The 17,512-nt window shown below is 52.7% G+C and overlaps 1 protein-coding gene across 1 annotated transcript; it reads right to left on the minus strand.

Moving 5' to 3' along the window:
* Positions 1 to 727: 727 nt before the first annotated feature.
* SYPL2 (synaptophysin like 2) lies at positions 728 to 14,165 on the minus strand. The gene is made up of 6 exons (XM_059674729.1): positions 13,854 to 14,165; positions 13,624 to 13,698; positions 7,087 to 7,211; positions 6,036 to 6,237; positions 4,633 to 4,824; positions 728 to 3,384 (listed from the first exon to the last, which is right to left on the minus strand). Exons 1-6 carry the CDS (start codon positions 13,908 to 13,910, stop codon positions 3,238 to 3,240), a joined length of 798 nt encoding a protein of 265 aa, XP_059530712.1. The 5' UTR covers positions 13,911 to 14,165; the 3' UTR covers positions 728 to 3,237.
* Between the last annotated feature and the right edge of the window lie 3,347 nt (positions 14,166 to 17,512).

The following is a 17,512-nucleotide window of genomic DNA, read 5'->3' on the forward strand; positions in this document are numbered from 1 at the left end:
ATTCCTCCTCAACCCCTCACATTTCACCCACATTCACGCCTTCCGCTAAGGGGGAATTGAATCGGAGGCAAATAAATCCAGGTCTGTGACTCCGAGACCTCTCAGATTCTTTCTCTCTTTCCCCTCAGGAATGATCTCTGAGGGCAGGGAATCCTGAGAACCAGAGACGCCCCCACCCCGAGGGTGTCCAGGATCCTGGTGACACTGAACGGAGTCTTGTACCCAGGTGTATTGTTCTAGGGGATGTAAATGTAGCCAGCGGCTGTCAGAGGGGAGAGGTGCAAGTTGGTGTAGCAAGAACCTTTCTAGTGAAGAGGGCAAGCATATGGCCCCCTTGACTCCAGCAGGAAGCTTGTCTGAGTCACAGATGGTAGGAGAACAAATGAAAGCAGCGTTGTGGAGGCCTCTCTCTCTCTCTCTCTCTCTCTCTCTCTCTCTCTCACACACACACACACACACACACACACACACACACACCTTTTGAGTTTTCTCTAAATTTGCTAATGAGTCTTGGTTTCTTTGGACTAACTGATGCCACCCAAAGGAATGTCACCCGGAGCCGCTCTTCAGTTTGTAGATTCTACAGCTTGGGGTGCAGAGGGGAGAGGGGCCGAATGATGTTTTGGTGGAAATGCAGGTATTTGTCCAAAAACTTAAAGCGAGGGGTGGGGGGCGACCCGGGGAAGAGGGAAATAAAAATCCCCAGAAGGGCTCCAGTCTTGGCTCCTTCATGGCAAATGCTTGAAGCACTGTTTATTCCAATGTGTGATAACAAGCACCAGAAAACAACATGCAGCATTCTCCTCCCGCCCGCGCCCTGCGATCCCGAGACAGGAGACCTGTGGCCACGGTGGCGGCGGGAACTCATGTTCAGGAAAGGTCCTGGGTGGGCAGTCTGGCGGGGTCAGAGTTCACTAGGGCAAAGGGCCTGCCTGTTAGCCTCCTGCAGCAGCTGGAGAAACCAGACACCTTCTTCTACCTCTGGCCCCACTGGGCAAAGCGGTGCTGCCAGCCCTGGTTGGAGGGGACATGAATCCTGAGGACAGCCCTGTCCTTGGGCACTCGGCCTAGCCCTGCCTTTCCTCTTAGGGGGAGAGAGAGAGGCCATAACCTAAATCAAGGACTTCTGGCTGATAAGAAGCCCCGCTTTGAGGGGAAAAGCCTGCTCTGCTCCAGGGGAAGTGCTGAGCCAGGGGTCCTAGGCAGGAGTGCGTGCCCACCCTTTCCCCACGGAAGGGCCGTTTGCTAACTTCGGCCCCCAAAGGAGAACACGTTATCCATCACATTGCAAATAAATTATAAACACGTACACAGAATCCAAACAACGTTCCAGTAGAAGCTGCTCACAGACCCCCACAGGGGCCAGCTCGGAGAAAACGAGGGTCACCCCTTTGTTCTCTGTGTCTCTGGAGGCAAAACTGTCCCTCCTTGTCCTTGAGTAACCATGGGGACAGCTCAGGACAGAGAGAGGTTCAGACTTAGAAACACTCTCATCCTTGTAACCTCTCTTCTTTCCTCAAATCCCTTTCCCCAAACAAAACAGAATGGCCTAAGTCTTATTCCCAAGGGCTCTGCAGTATTTGAGGGTATAAATCTACCCCCACAAGTGGGGGGGACTCTGCCCCAGAGAAGAAATGATTGGCCCAAAGGCAAAGGCCCTGACTCCTGGGCACCCCAGTAATGCGCATACTCCTGTGAATGGCGTTCAGGGAGGTGAGGAGGTTGGAGGGGTTGACTCAGTCCTGAGCAGAGACTGGCACAGGCACGTTCGCCTTGGGGATGATAACGGGCTAATTGGCACTGGGATTGGAAAATGGCTGGATTCATCCTTCTTCATCCTTCTCTGGGCAACCTTATGGCCAGGGCAGACTGGGTAGGAGCCGGGTGGGGGACAGATGGCCCTGACCCTGTCGGCACTGTGTCTTAGGCCTGGGGCTTCAGAGAGGGACTGAAGGCGGTATCAGGAAGAGGAGACAGACACACCAAAGACAAATATGGAACTGGGTCCCGAAATGAAGAAGCACCAACAGCACTGGCCTGCCCTGGACGGGGTAGGGAGATAGGGCCTGGGAGGGATGAGGCAGGAGGGCAAAGGGAGAGGGCACGCCCATTTGTAAGGTGAGAAGGGGAAGTATGAAAGAGGGGCCAAGAAGGAGAGGGGCGGGGCAGAGAATGCAGAAGAAATGGGCCCATCCATCCATGTCCTGGGATCCGGGGCAACTTAGCCTCATGAACAGTCCTTTGGGCCTTTCCAAAGCCCTTGTCTGGCCCCACAGGAATGAAAGGAAGGCCTGGCCAGACTTGGAAAAGGATCTTGAATGCCTCAGACCCAAGGGGGAGGGAGACGGGCAGAGAGGTTGAGGGGAGGGCTGAGATGGATGGAGGGGCTCTTAGACCCCTCAGGTTGTGTCCCAAGTGTGAGACCAAGCCCAAGAGGGAGGTCAGGGAGGAAGGTAAGGAGTTGAGGGCCAATGTGAGTTTAGAGAGTTGGTGGTAAGAGCCCCCGCTTGGAGGGGCGGGAGGACTGAGGGAATAGAAGAAACTGACTCCCCAGCAAGTTTCCTGGCTTTAGTTTCTTGAATTTCAACGCAGTTGCAATGTATCTGCTCCCCACTGAGTCTAAGGCACCGGGACCCTCTGAAGGCTGTTTGCCAGGCTGGGGGGCCTCCCCGGCTCACACATCGTGGGCTCAGTGGGCAGCAGAGGCCAGAGGAGAGTGGGGAGCACGCTGAACTAGAGCGCTGTGGTGAGCAGTGCAGGCACGAGGCCTAGATGGCAGCCATCGAAGAGGGGTCTCTAAAGCACTGGTGGGCCCTCCATGCAAGGGACCAGGACGAAGGCTGCGGCCAATGTCCCCTCCCCCCACTTTTATTGAAGCTGGACAGGTTGACAGCGGTGGCTGCTAGGAACCAGTCTCAGGACTCTGGTCTCCTGCCTCCAACCCTCACCTGTAGCAGAGGCTGTGAGGGTCCCTACGACCTAGGTGAGGTGCCTGGGTCCAAGCAGCGGACTAGAAGCTCCTGCCCTGGGCGGCTCCGGCGGCGGAGGGACAGGAAGCCACCGGGAGGGCTGCCCAGGCTCCGACAGCTGCTGCCTGCCCGCCCGTGGATGACTTCTCAGAGCCCAGAGCCCAGAGTGGCGGGGGAGGGGAGTCGGAGGAGCAAGAAGAGGGAGGTCCTGGGAGCCGAGGTGGTTGAAGAGGTGCGTCCTGTTCGGGAGGAGCCAGGTGGGGGCGGCTTACTGCTTCTCCACGGCTCCCTGCTCCGCTGTGCTCTCCGGGCTGGGGCCTTGGCCCTGGTCCTGGCCCTGCCCGTGCCACGGGGTCTCCTTGAACACGAACCAACAGTTCCCGGCCCACAGGAAGAAGTTGATAAAGCCGAAGAGCTGCGAAGACATCGGGGGAGTTTCTGAGAAGAGTGAGGGAGCATCGTGGGAACCCGGAGGGGCAGATGGGGAGAGGTACAGAGGGCCACAAAAACTACCAGAAAACTGGATACTGAGATAGAGTTCAAGGCCACCACCCACTAAGGGGTTCTCTGGTGACAGTGTCTAACTCTGTGTACAGATGCCCCCAGCTGTGGCTGGGTCGCTCGGAGACTCTGGCCCCTGGAGTGGAGCGTGCTGTGCTCTCGCTCTCGCACACGCGGGACCCAGTTCCCAGGGCCTTCTGCGGGTGGGTGTGGCCAGAGCTGTCCAAGGTGCTCCTTTCCTAGGGCCGAGGCCTGGCAGGGACCCAGCCAGGGCTATATTCCAATACTTATTCACAATATTTAAAAGCCTACCAGCAGGAAGCATTTAGGGGGAAGTGTACTGACGCCTGCAATTAACTTTGAAATGCATTAAAAATAAGACGGGTTGATAGATGGAGAGAGGCGGACAGATAGGTGATAAAGCGAGTCTCGTAAAATGTTCATGGTACAGGCTAGGATGAGTACGTGGGTGTTCATTGTGAAACTCTGTCAGCTCTGCTGTATGCGGGAGAATTTTTACAATAAAATGTCAGGGCGGGGTGAAACCTATCAGCGGGGTTCCAGCAAGGTCTAGAAGGCTCCCTGGTGTGCCAGACACTAACTGGGCCTCCGGGGGGGGGGGGGGGGGGTACAGGCCCTTTTCGGGGTAGGGCTGAGGTGGCTGGGATGACAGGGGACAATGGAAAAGCTCGAGGCCTCAGCTATTTACCAGCTGATATGAAAATATGTCAACGTTATAAAAACTGGGATGGCCCAAAATATGCGTGCCAGCTGGACCCACCACTGCCCAAAGCCCTTCTCCAGCCTGGAGGTCTGAGTCCTGGCTCTGGGTCTGGTCTCTCTCTCTCTCTCTCTCTCTCTCTCCAGGAGAAATGGGGCATGCGAGCCTGGAGGTGGGGGGAGGGAGGGGAAATGGGAAGGCAGCAGCAGGAGGAAGGGACAGGAAGCTAAGTGCTCCCCGGTTCTCCCCATCCCCGATGTCTGTCTTCCCAGGGTCAGCGAGAAGCCAGCAGCCAGCATTAGGCGCAGGGGGCGCTGACTCCAGGGGTAGGGGACACCAGCTGTGGGGACACCCTCTGTTCTCAGAACTTGCTGCTAGGACAGCCCTGGGCAGTGGGATAGTCCTGCCTCCCCCAGACCCCCTGGTGGCCGCAGGTCTCACCACGGAGAGATTGACCAGCCCCATGGAGGGTGTGGCCCCGGCACTGCACACAGCGTCCTCTCCGTGGCACACGGACATGGCTACGGTCAGGCTCGAGGGCCGCGTGGCCCCCTTGACGTCGGTCAGGCCCTTGCCCCAGGCAGCTGCAGCCACCAGCCAGAAGAAGGTGAAGGAGACGGTCACACAGAAGTCCTGGAGGAGCAGAGGCACAGGAAATGCAGTCATACCCTGGGACCCCCCACTTTTGTCCTCTTGCTCTAACGCACTGGGATCCCGGGGTCCCGGGACAGCTCCCCTTCCATCTGCCCAGAGCCTCAGGGAGCCCGGATGGTCTCAGAAACTCTTTCACTGTCACCAACCACAGGCATCCCGCCACCGGGACACCCTGCCTGTGCCCTCAAACCGAGCTCAGGTAACAGTGTGTCGAGGCATATCAGCTGGTCAGTGTCACCCGAAACCCACGTGTCTTCAACTCCCCACTCTCACTTCCCTGCGTTTCCTTAAAATTTTTTAAACATTTTTCCCTTCTTAAACTTATTTTCCAGTCACAGTTGGCATACAGCATTGTATTAGCTTCAGGAGTACAATGAATGACTGGACAGCCTAGCTTTTCCATCCATCAACCTCTGCTCAGCGGCAGCTGGCGGCAGAGGGGGCACCCCTCCCCCGCATGCCTGGGCTGGGGAGACGGTGAAGGGGAGAATATGAATACTAGCTAACACTAAGCCAGGCTAACTATATACCAAGACGTTGTTTTGAAAGTTCTCATCTTTTTTTTTTTTTTTTAATATATTTTATTGATTTTACAGAGAGGAAGGGAGAGGGATAGAGAGTTAGAAACATCGATGAGGGAGAAACATCGATCAGCTGCCTCCTGCACATCTCCTACTGGGGATGTGCCCACAACCAAGGTACATGCCCTTGACCGGAATCGAACCTGGGACCTTTCAGTCCGCAGGCTGACGCTCTATCCACTGAGCCAAACCGGTTTTGGCAGAAAGTTCTCATCTTTTAAAAAAATATATAAATTTTTATTGATTGAAGGGAACGGGAGAGAGAGATAGAAAGATCAATGATGAGAGACAATCGTTGATCGGCTGCCTTCCACACACCCCCTACCGGGGTCGGCGCCCCCCACCCGGGAATCACGCGCCCTGACCAGGAACGGAACTGTGACCTCCCGGTTCATAGGTGGGCACCCGTGCCGCTGGGCCAGAGCCCCCTTCCTGATGCTATGGTGCCTCCAGGGAGGTTGGCGCAGGCAGAGCCCTGGGACTCGGGCCCCCCGGGTCTGTGGGGGGCACCTGGAGGGGCCAACAGCAAACAGCTGGCAGGTGCCGGGGTCCCAGGGCACGAGCTCGGGCCTCAGTCCCCACCCCAGCCCTCCTGGCCGGGCCTCTCACCGCCAGCGGGAAGCGCTTGTCCTCCGTGTAGAGGCGGTGGAAGCGCAGGTAGAACACGAGGGCGGCCATGGTGTAGAAGAAGGAGAAGATGCCCAGCGTCACGAAGAACTCGGCGGGGGCAGAGAAGTCCCCCAGGAGGTTCATGGTCTTGGAGGTGGACTCCTCGTCACAGAGTGGCATCTCATACTGGACCCGGTTCAACCTGCAGCGGGGGGGGGGGGGGGGGGGGGGGGCTCCTGAGCTGGGCCATCCTGCCCCGGGTCGTCCGTGCTCTCCCAGAGCCAGGAAGGGGGTGTGGAGGGAGGGATGCCACACCCCACCCTCAGCCCTGCCGCCCAGATACGGTGACTCCGCTTCCAAGTGTCTCCAGGGCCCTTCAGGTCACGACCCCAGTATATATAGTCCATCTATTTCTGGGAGCCGAGCCGCCAGATCAGCTCGCTCTGCCCCAGGGAAGGCACAGGCCGTGGTGGCCACGTTGACGCCCGACTCACCCACTCCCAGGCCTTCCTTGGGCCGCAGTGAGACAGACAGAGCAGAGAACACACATCCCAGTATATGCACCAGGCCGCTCATCTAACGCGGCTGCTGCTCCTGGAAATGTCTGAAAAGGTGGCCCTGTCCCACGGTCCTGTGGACACCTGGGCTCCCCCTGCCTCGAGGAAGGCTGCCCCTCCTCCCTCCTGGCGGCCGGGGCTCCTTGTAAGCACCCACACCTGCTCTTTAGGGTCTAAGCACTAACACGCTCCCTTCCCTTCAGGGCGGGGAGGAGGCTCTGGGGGGCAGCGAGCCCCGCCCAGGCTCCTGTCACCTCCTCCAGGCTGCGTGGGTCCTTTCTGTGGCTGTCGTTACCTGCCCTCGGTTATCCGTGGGCTGGGACAGGGTTACAGCCCTGGCTGTCTGCCTCCCCTCGTGTTTTTCTCTGGTCATTTGTCTGAAGTTCCTAAAGGGCAGGGAGGACCCCGTCTGGAGTGACACCCCACGATCTGGGAGAGGAAAAGGCCTCGCCGGTCAGGACCGGGGCTGTGCAGGCCACCCCGGCGCCGCTCACCTGAAGGGATAGCCGAACAAGACGATGATGGAGCTCACGTCCTTGGCTTCGTTGTTGCAGCGAACCATGGCTCCTGTCTCCCCGCTGTAGGAGCCGCAGCACCCGAAGGCGAAAATAGCAAAGAGCTGGGGGAGAGGGAGCCCTTTGAGTCGGAGGCCTCCGCTGGCCGAGGTCTCGCCCTCCAAAACCACCCTCTGACCAAGCAGTGCAGGTATGAGGTGTGTGTGTGTGTGGGGGCCTTTAATCCAGTCCCTCCTGGGGATACCCGGGTCTTCCGCTGGTCTTCCAGCCTCCGGGGCTGTGTTCACCACACAGGGTGCTGGACCCAACAGCCAAATGCATAAGGCGCCTTCGAGTGGCGTCTGGGAGGGAAGAGAGAGGAAATGCATGGTTCCCCATCTCCCCATTGGATGTGACATCGGGGGACCGACCACCTTCTTAAGGTGATGACGAGCATAGAGCGTTAGGCTTTCGGAAACTTCTGGCTCAAAGCTGGCCTTGAATTTCCTCCCCAAGGGAGAGGCGCCTGGAAATAGAGTCCCCTGCTCTAACCACGATGGGGCCCACTCGGAGTTCTTCCCATTTCTCCTCTGAAGCCATCACCGAGTCCTTACCTTGTGGCTAACGCCCACCTTGGCTTTCAGAGGGGCCAGGAGGGCAGGGCGGAGCTGCTGCCCCAGGTACGGCCAGCAGCAGAGCTGGCTGGGTGGTGCCGAGGGTCCTGGCTCCAGCCCAGAGAAAAGCAGCTTCCACTCGCCCTCCCCGCCTCCTGCCTCCCTGGTGGTGGTGTCTCCCGTTGTAACTGGTTGATGCTGCCACTGCTCAGGGTTAAGAACCGGACGTGTTTCAGGCAACGTGAATTGTTTTCTTCTCACTTTACTGAACCTCTGAGTCTTAAGGGAAATGAAATGACCTCATCCCATGATTTTTTTTTTTTAATTTCTTGATTTGAGAGAGAGAGAGAGAAAGAAACACCTATTTGTTGTGCCACTTACTTATCCATTCATCGGTTGCTTCTTGTATGGGCCCTGACCTGGAATTGAACTCACAACCTTGGCGTACAGGGATGACACTCTAACCAACTGAGCTACCCGGTCAGGGCCGTGGTTTTAGAGACTCCCCTTCTGGAGAAACAAACTTCGATTAGAAGAGGTGAGAAATTGGAACCTCATCCTCCCACATCATCAGCTCAGCCCCATTTCCTTGGCGTCTTCCTGACGTCATCATTCTAATTACACGGCGAGCTCATTCTGTTAATTGTCCGTTTTCTGTAAGTTTCTGGGTGACTCATGTCTTGGACATTAAGCACCTAGAAGACAGCTGATCTGCGTTGGAAATAGAGTTACGTGTGCGTGGTTTGGCTAATGCCCCGACGGCATGCGGCGAAGAGGCCTAGACCGGGGGTCTAGGACTCTGGCCCCGGCACAAATGAGCTGGGTGACCGCGCTTTGCTCTGAGTCTCACTGTCCTCACCTGTAAAGTGAGGGTTTGGAGGAGGTCATCTGGAGGCCTTTCCAACTCTGCAGTCCTCTCACTCGCTGAGGGAGGGCTGTCAGCCTGCCTGCTGTTGGCTGGCCTTGCCAGCAGCTGCGCCCGGCCCCAGGGCGGTGTCTCGTGCCAGGGCCCCGCCCTGCACCGCCTGGCCTGGCACAGCCTCTCCATGATGGAGCCATTGATGCCCCTTTTAAATGTCATGTTGGGCACCTCTCTCTTTCTAGGAGGTCTAGTTCAGACAAATAAGACTTGTCTCCACTTAAAAAAAAACCAGCAGGGGAGGAGGCAGTACAACGTCTCTCTCCGATGCCTGAACGCCTCCTCCCCCGAATGAAACTTCCGAGGCTGCTACAGAGCCCGGCGCTCATCTTCCTGCCAGAGTCGCCCACGCCTCTGCGTCATCGCCTTCACATCCTCCCAGTTGCCGTGATGTCCCAGCGGAACTCGTCTGGGAGGCATTCTCTAACCTTTGTCAGCTCTGTGGCTCTCTGATTCCTCTGAGCCATTTCTTTATTCCTCTTGGCTTCTGATGTCCAACTGGACACATTAGGGCGTCATGTTCTAGAAAGCGCAGCACAAATGGATATATTTTTATCCACTGGCTGTTCCATCAGCGAAGGGCCCCATATGGGTTCCCTGAGAATGGAGGTACAGTCTTCCTAACTTGGGGCAATGGAATGGGCAGTTATGAAACCGTCTCTTCACCAGCATTCTCTTGGCAGGCCCTCCTGGCATCTTCAGAAAGGTGACGTCTATTGAGCATCTACTATGTACCAGGAATTGCTCTAGGCACTAATGCTTAGCAGTGAACAGACAGTAGCTGCTAGCCACGTATGCCTGTTTAAATGAAAATTAATTAAAATTAAATAAAATCTAAAACAGTTGCTCAGTCACACGAGCCGCATTCCAAGTGCTCAGGAGCCACATGTGATCAGCAGGTGTCATACTGGACGGCACATTAGCCAACTCTTCCACTGTCACCGAAAGGTCTGCTATGTCGAGGTGACAACCTTGAGGTTCTAACAGTTCTGAACCCTGACTTATGATTCTTTGTTGGACAAAATACACTCATAATAACTTTCATCTTAACTGTATTCTCTTCTATGCCGATTCTCTGACAGTCGGGAATCTAAACACCTTCTCTAACCCTTTATTAACCAGAATATATGATTAAGTCTGAACATCGCAGTCAGCTGGTGCCAGGTGACAGACACTTTGCTACAGAAGTGGAGGAAGGGAGAACTCGCAGGAGAATCGCACAGGTTCACAGAGCAGCTGAGCAAAAAGGATCTCGGGGATTATCGATGCCACGGTCTCATTTCACAGAGGTGGAAACTGAAGTCCCGGGAGATTAAGTGACTTGCCCAAGGTCACATTTAGCCGCTGCGAAAGCCAGGCTTAGAACTTGCATATCCCGATTCCCTGTCCAGTGCTCTTGCTACTGCGCTCATTCATTTATCGACAAGTAGTCGCGGAGCATCTGCTTTGTACCAGGTGCCGGGCACATAAAGATAACTAAGACTCTGCCTGCCTGCAAGATTTTACACCAGAAAGGGGAGTGTCATGCTCAAACACACAGACAAAACCCCTGCATCGCGGGGTGACCGAGGCTGAAGAAAGAGGTCTCTGCTACGTGCAGGGAGGGTGGCATGGAGCAGAGAGAGACGCCCTCCTCCTCTCTGCACCTCCGTAGCTTTCTTCCCCAACTGTGCCAGGTGACCGAGCCACAGGGGTGGCAGGAAAGGACCGAAACCACCTCTGTCACCAAGCACCAGGCTCTGAGTTGAGCCGACTGGTCATAAAGACCAGGAACCGAGGAGAGATGGAGTTCCCGAGGGGTGAGGGGTGGGTCTCTGGAGTTCTGGTGCCAACCATACATACTGGTACACTGCCCGCTCCCTCCCCCTCCTCCTGCCGCTGCCTGTCCTTGGAGCGAGGGCGGAGGAAGCTTGCCAGTTTAAAGATGAAGCTCCCGGGCCAGTCCTGCAAACACGGACATGCCCGGTCAGTGTTAGTGCACTAACAGGGAAGACAAGCTCTCCCCCAAGTCCTACTTGCACCATCATCTCCTTGGAGTCACGGAGTCTGATGAGTTGCTTTCACATCCCCCACATTTACTGAAATCAGAGACCCCAGAGCCGAGTAAGGGGCTTCGGCACCTCAAAGGTGAATTACACACCCGGGGCACACCCAGTTGACAATAATGTGACTTCTACGGCAACAGTGACTCAGTAATGCAGGAAATCCTTTTGTACCTTACCCTCAAAGTGAGGATTCGGCAGTGACATTTGAATAATCTCACCAAAGGACAAGTCTAGCTGACAGTCTGCTTAAGGGGGGAAGTTAGGGGACCAGGGAGGTCGGGAATAGGAGGGAAGGGAGCACCCCTTAGACCGCCAGGCTCACGGGATCTTCCTGAATGCTCGATGCGTTACAGATACCACCTCCTGCAGCCCTCCCGTCAGCCCACAGGAGACCTCGCCCGCCTTGACAGACAGGAAACCGAGGCCCGTAAGGTTTCATCACTTACCCTAGAAAGCAGAAGAGGCTGGATTTAAACCAAAGCCCATACAACCTCAAAGTCTGCTTTATTTTTGCCCTTTTCTTTAACAAAACAAAACAAAAAAAACCAAGTTCTCCAACAATTGGTCTATGCCCATATTATTTCACTAGTTTAGTATAGACTTAGTGAGGCCAGAATTGGAATTCAGGTGAGATTAGTTAATTTTTGAATTTTCAAGACACACTAAGCCAAATTCCTCACTAATAAAAAAAAATAGTATTACTTTCTTCTCAGCAGGACTACAGTAAAACCTTTGCTTTTGGTAATAATGACAACAAATGTTTTCAATTATCAAGGTTTGTGGCGGTTTTTTCTTTCCTTTTCTAGTCAGGAGCATTTGATCCCTCCAAACAGGAAATGAGTGAAAAATCCCAAATGACATTTTCACTGTCATTTCTGGTGCTGGCTCTTTACGTTAGCTCATCTGCAGAGGCTCAAGGCAATGAAACGCGTGCTCTGACGGCAGTAAGAGCGACTCAAGTCTCCTTAAGACGTTGCTGGTCGAATGAAGGCCGAGTTCAAAGTCCAGCCTTGGGCCCCTGTTGTTAGCATTAGGGCAGAAAGGTGTATCCCCCTCTCTAAGAGATTGGGGGGCATCGAAGGGTCATCAAGGTGGGTCCGCTCTTAGGGATCAGTGTTGAACCTGGGAGGTGACGGGGCCATCCATCCCCCTAGGCATTGCTTTGTGCAGCCTTTATAGGAATGTTGCGGGCAAGGGGTGGGAAAAGGGTGGAGACAAGGAGAGAGGGTTGAAGAAGGGCACTTTGCAGAAACCCCGCTTGGAAGATGATTCCATGGTCTAGTGACCTCATTGCCTCCCCGCCCCCCCGCCCCGTCCCTTGACAGTCTTTCTCAAATCTCCTTAGACCCATTTGTCTAGTTTAATGATAAAGTTGTCCTCTTACATTTCAGGCTGTGCTCTTCCGGGTCGCTCAGAACGGCCCCCTAGCTCTGGATGGCAGTCACTTAGAGCCCTAATATCATGCTTATATGGCCCCCTCCCGTACGCAAGTAGGGGGGTCAGAACAGGAAGGGAGGAGGTGAAAGAGCCCAGTCAGCAGTCTGTCCAACTGCTCCTGAGGCAGCAAGGAGAGTGGAAAGTCCCCAGCGGGGCCGAGAGTTTGCACTTGGAAGCTCCCCAGGCTGGCCCGGAGCCCCAGTCAGGGTCTCGGATATCCACAGATAACCCCAAATGCACCAGTGCCCCTGAATTCCAGATTTGATGATTCTTGTCCAAACGACACGTTAGGAATCGGTGACACGGTGCTAACTCCTGTCTCCAGTGAGTTAAAAGCCCTTTAGAACTCAATCCTCCTCCGTATTAACGATAACTTACTCCCTCGCTGACTTCTGTGCTGAAAGCACATCAATACGTTATTCACACACCATTTGGTGTGTGGATAGTCCAACTAAAATCCCTCTGTGACAGTACACTAAATGCTCCCAACAAGTCTTCTTGATTCGAGCGAGTGACTGCACCTGTCCACATTCCTTACTTATACCCAGCAGGCCCTGGGCACCGGGAAGGACAGAGAGCACAACAGTGTCTCAAAGGACCAGTGAAGCAAGGAGATTGTATTTGCCCTGGGCCATCACAGGGGAAACTGAGGCCCTGGGCAGGTGAATTCTTCAAGGTCACAGGTAAGTCTAATGAAGGGCAATATTCCAGCACGCCAACCCATCGAGAGCAGAAGGGGGCTCTAGGGTTGTTCTGATCAACATTGGACTAATGTTGGAAACCGAAGTCCAAAGAAGTGACTTGCCCAAGGTCACATGGCTGAAAAGGCAGGTCCGGATCTGGAAACCAGGGCCCCAGCTTCCCAGCATAATGGTCTATATTACTCTACAAGCCACATTTTAGCCACACCGAGACTTTTATTCTTTTTTTTTTAATTTAATACTGGAGTCATAAACTTCATTCATTCATTCATTCATTCACTCCCTCTCTCAGTTACAGGAACCCAGATTACTCTAGTGATCTCAACGGGGCACCTGCCAGCCGGGACCCTGTGCCCTGAGTGCACCTGCCGGCCCAGCCAGGTGCTGGTGGGTTTGGGTGCAGATGGTTTCCATCCTCTGCCTCCCTCCCTCCTCTGCCCTCCGTGGTGCTCCTCATCTCATCCCCCTTACCCTCCTCCCCCGCCCGCCATGGAGGAGTGGTATGTGCAGGATCAGAGTTCTGGAAAGGTTACACTCGGGTCCTCTTGCCCCGGTGAAATGTGAGCGCCCCAGGCACAGGCTCCTTGCACATAGAAGGACCGAATCCCAGCCTCCGCCTGCCTCGCTTCTCACCCTCCTGCCGCCGAGTGCGGGAGAGGCCACCCCAGCCCGCCCCTCCCCCGCCCACCTGTCGCTGCCCCCACCCTCCGCGGGCTGCTGGCCGCCGGACCTCCCTGCAGCCCCCACTCCGGCCACATTGCTTCGGGTCAGCGTCACAGCCCAGGCTCCCGAAATAGCCCGCGGCTTGGGCAGCCACTCACCCACTGGAGAACTTTGATGAAGCCCAGCGGCTCCTCCAGCCGCCGCCAGTGCAGCCCCGCGAACAGCTGGTCCACCTGCGAAGACAGGGAGGTTCAGGGCTCAGGGCAGGGGGACCCCGGGAAAGCGCTGGTCCCCCTTCTCCCACCCACGCCCAGGAGAGGGGGCGGAATAAGGGTCCCCACACACCGGTGGAGGGGGGCGGTGAGCGCCCCGGGGGCACGCGGAGTACCTGCTGGCGCGGCGACTTGTCCGCCGGGCGACTCGCCGCGGTCTCCGTCGAGGACATGCTGGCGCCGCGGGGCCCGGGCGCTGCGCGGGGGCTCGGCTCCCTCGCCCGGAGGCTGCGGGGTCCGGGGTCGGGCGGGGGGCTGCGGACCAGCGGGGGACGCGAGCGGTGGCGGAGCGCGAGCAGCCCGCTGTGGCCCGGGATCCAGGCTGGCGGGCTGGGTCGCTGGCGCTCACAGAGGTCGCGGCCGCTGCGCTGCCCCTCCGGCCGCAGAAAGCCCCCGAGGCCGATTCAAACTTCTGTCAAACTCGCCAGCGAACTTGGCCGCCCAGTCACGTGGCGCGCTAGGGAACCCTCCTCCCGCCCCCTGCGCCCCTTTTGCAGCCCGCAGGGCGCCTTAAAGGGACCTGTGGCTTCTACAGGCAGTTTAAGCTCAGCTCCAGACGCGAGGGAGACACCGCGGCCCCTCCGACCCACCACCCAAGTCGGAAACTAGTTGGGCGCCCTGGGGCGCACGGGTTCCTAGCTCATCTTTCTCTGTTTCCCTGGATTTGGAGCCATTTTTTTTTTCTTTTTCTACATCACCATACCCAGAACCTAAAGGATTTTCATAAGGCATTACCAAAGCTGCAATCTAAACCTAAGGTTCTGAGCCTTACGCTTAACAAATCGCTCGCTTCCAAAATCTTGGAGAGCCAGTGCAGACGAAAAGGGCAAAAGGATACAATTGCTCATTTTTCATTGTCTAGTTAGACGTTGCTTTAATTTTTTAAGACAACAAAATGCACTTGTATGCCATGATTTAAAAGTTATTAATCTTTTAGAAGTATAAACTCAATCTCCTTTAAAATAGCCAGCACGATTTACGTGAGAGTGAAAATCAAGTCTGAGGACTAGGGGGCCTCAGAGAATGTCACTGGTGCTGAAAAGTTGGCATTGTTGCATTATGACCGACCTTAAGTCGTCCCGAACTTTCAGAAAGTGTTCGGCGAAAGCCCAGGAATTTTACACACTCCGGTTACCAGATTGTAAACGTAAGTAGTGAAAGGTTAAGTGGTCTGTCCACTTGGGGGGGCTGCTGAGTGAGCCCGTGGGTGGTGCCAGCCCCCATGACCCACCTCCTCACAGTCATTCTTGAGGTTCCCTCTGGTACCACAGAATGACTGCTTTTTGAACATTTAGCTACTCATCAATTCAGCCCCCGATGAGGAAGTAAGTGCCTTCTCAAGGCTGGGGTAGGAGGGAGTGGCTGGAATTAGGTCGCCTGGACTTGAAGAAAACTTCGTCGGATTGCCAGACACATCTAGGCTACATAAGGAACAACTGAGTCCTCCATTCAGTTTTATTTTTATTTTTAATTTTTATTGGAGAGAGAGAGAGAGAGAGAGAGAGAGAGAGAGAGAGAGAGAGAGAGAGAGAGAGAGAAGCATCAGTGATGAGAATCATTGATTGGCTGCCTCCTGCGGGCTCCCCACAGGGGATTGAGCTTGCAACCCTGGCATGTGCCCTTGAGCAGGAATCAAACCATGATCTCCTGGTTCATAGGTCAACCACCTATGAACTCAACCACCAGCCAGGCCCAATCCAGTTTTTAATACATTGTTCCACAGTTTTAGGTTCCTTTTCCGTGGAATAGGGATAATCATTTCTGTCCTACTTACTTGTATAAGGTCATCGTGAGGATTAAGTGGTGATGTGCGTAAATGCCCACACTACACAAATATGAAATGGTACTTACTCCCAGGGTCTACGACAATATGCATATAGAATATAACACAAGGAGAAAAGAATCAGAATAGACAGCAAAAATCCACACACCCACCAATGAGCCTTGTTAACTTTGCCTTGTCTCAAATCCATTCTTCCTAAATGAAACACAAATTGCATATAAAATTAAAGCCCTTCATATCATTCTTTCCTTCTCTTCTTCCTCCCCAGAAGTAACCACTGTCCTCTCTTGAATTTTTTATTAGCCACATGCATATTTTGATACTTTTACTATATGTAAAAGAATTAAAAGTATTTTACTATAGTTACTATATGTAACTATATCTAGAAACAACACATAGAAATTCACCATTTTCCTAATTGTTTTGAACTTTGCCTAAATTTTATGCTTTAGGTAACCCTCTTTAATTTGCAAGAATCAAGGCTAGTTAAACCTCCCAATATCCTTACTAAAAATCTTTGCTTATTTAAAAGCATTCTTACAAAAGGTAAAATAAAAATCACATACAAGGCAAGTCAGCCAAATCTGAAGTCTTTTTATGTAAATAACAAATTGTAGGTGCTAGAGATAATGTGGATAGTTGGATTTGGGGGACACAACATTTAGGAAGAGTAAAGGGACCTAGGTTAGATTGATTTAATTTGTAAAATTCTCCATATATTTCCTGCCATCTGCTACAAGGAGACCAACAATGACTTTTGCTAAGAAATCTGAGTGTTTCCAATATTTATTGGGCTATTAACTTTACCAAACTATTTCACTTACTTCCAGTGGAATTGCAAGGCTTCTAATCTATACATAGAAAAGTATCACATTTTATTGTAACATAGTTTAGAATTCTGTGATTCATCTCTAAAATTACTATGGCAGCTTTTAATTAGGGGATAATTTTACTTTTTTTTTTTTTTTTTTTGCCAAAAAAGTACCAAAACATGTGAGAGCTCTCATTCTGTGGGTGAATACAGAACTTTTATTACTGTCCAAAAAATCTGCTTTTTAAAGAGGAAACAGTCCTTCTTACCTCTCAATATTTCACCTAAAGAGATTGTAACCAAGAAAATTCTATTTTACAAAGACAAAAAACAAAACCACAAAGGAAATAAAAGAAAAAGAGAAATACTGGTTTTAAAGTATATTTCAAGAAAGTCTCAATCAGAAATACTGAATTTTCTAATGACACATCTATTAATCTCTATGTGGCTAGTATGTTTATAGCAATCAATAAATACTTATTCACTCAACAAATACTCCTAAAACATCTATATACCAGCTGTTAGGATGAATAAGACATAGCCCTGGTCCTCAAAGAACTCACATGTTAATCAATTTTACTTTAAAATATTTATTTCTTTTTATTGTAGTAAAATGCACATAACATAAAATTTACCATGTTAATCATTTTTAGGTGTACAGTTCAGTAGGATTAAGTACATGAACACTGTTGTGCAACCACCACCACACTCCATCTCCAGAACTTTGTCATCATCCCCATACTGAGATTGTATACCCATTAATTCTCCCACCCCTTCTTCCCTTGCCCCAGGTAACCACCATTCTCCTTTCTGTCTCTATAAATCTGACTAGTTTAGGTAATTCATATAAGTACAACCATATAATAGTTGTCTGGCTTATTTGACTTAGCATAATGTCTTTAAGCTTCATCCAAGTTGTAGCATGTATCAGAACTTCATTCCTTTTTAAGGCTGAGCAAGCATAGTGAACTGAACTACATAACATTTTCCCTTGTATGTACATACCATATTTTTCTTTATCCTCAATTTACTTTTTTAAACAGCTCGTCTTTCATTTAATTTCTTTCAAAGAGATACCACAAGGCTTTCAAGATTTAAAAAAATATATTTTATTGATTTCAGAGAGGAAGGGAGATGGGGAGAGAGATAGGAACATTAATGATGAGAGAGAATCATTGATT

The sequence above is a fragment of the Myotis daubentonii genome, chromosome 18, assembly GCF_963259705.1.
Source record: "Myotis daubentonii chromosome 18, mMyoDau2.1, whole genome shotgun sequence".
NCBI lineage: Eukaryota > Metazoa > Chordata > Mammalia > Chiroptera > Vespertilionidae > Myotis > Myotis daubentonii.

Bases quoted from the DNA above. Each gene is read 5' to 3' on its own strand.
- SYPL2 (XM_059674729.1), bottom strand. From the start codon at position 13,910: ATGTCCTCGACGGAGACCGCGGCGAGTCGCCCGGCGGACAAGTCGCCG. The intron at 6,238-7,086 runs GTGAGCGGCGCC...CCCCCGCTGCAG, and splicing joins TTGTTCGGCTATCCCTTCAG to GTTGAACCGGGTCCAGTATG. The intron at 4,825-6,035 runs GTGAGAGGCCCG...CTGCTCCTCCAG, and splicing joins ACAAGCGCTTCCCGCTGGCG to GACTTCTGTGTGACCGTCTC.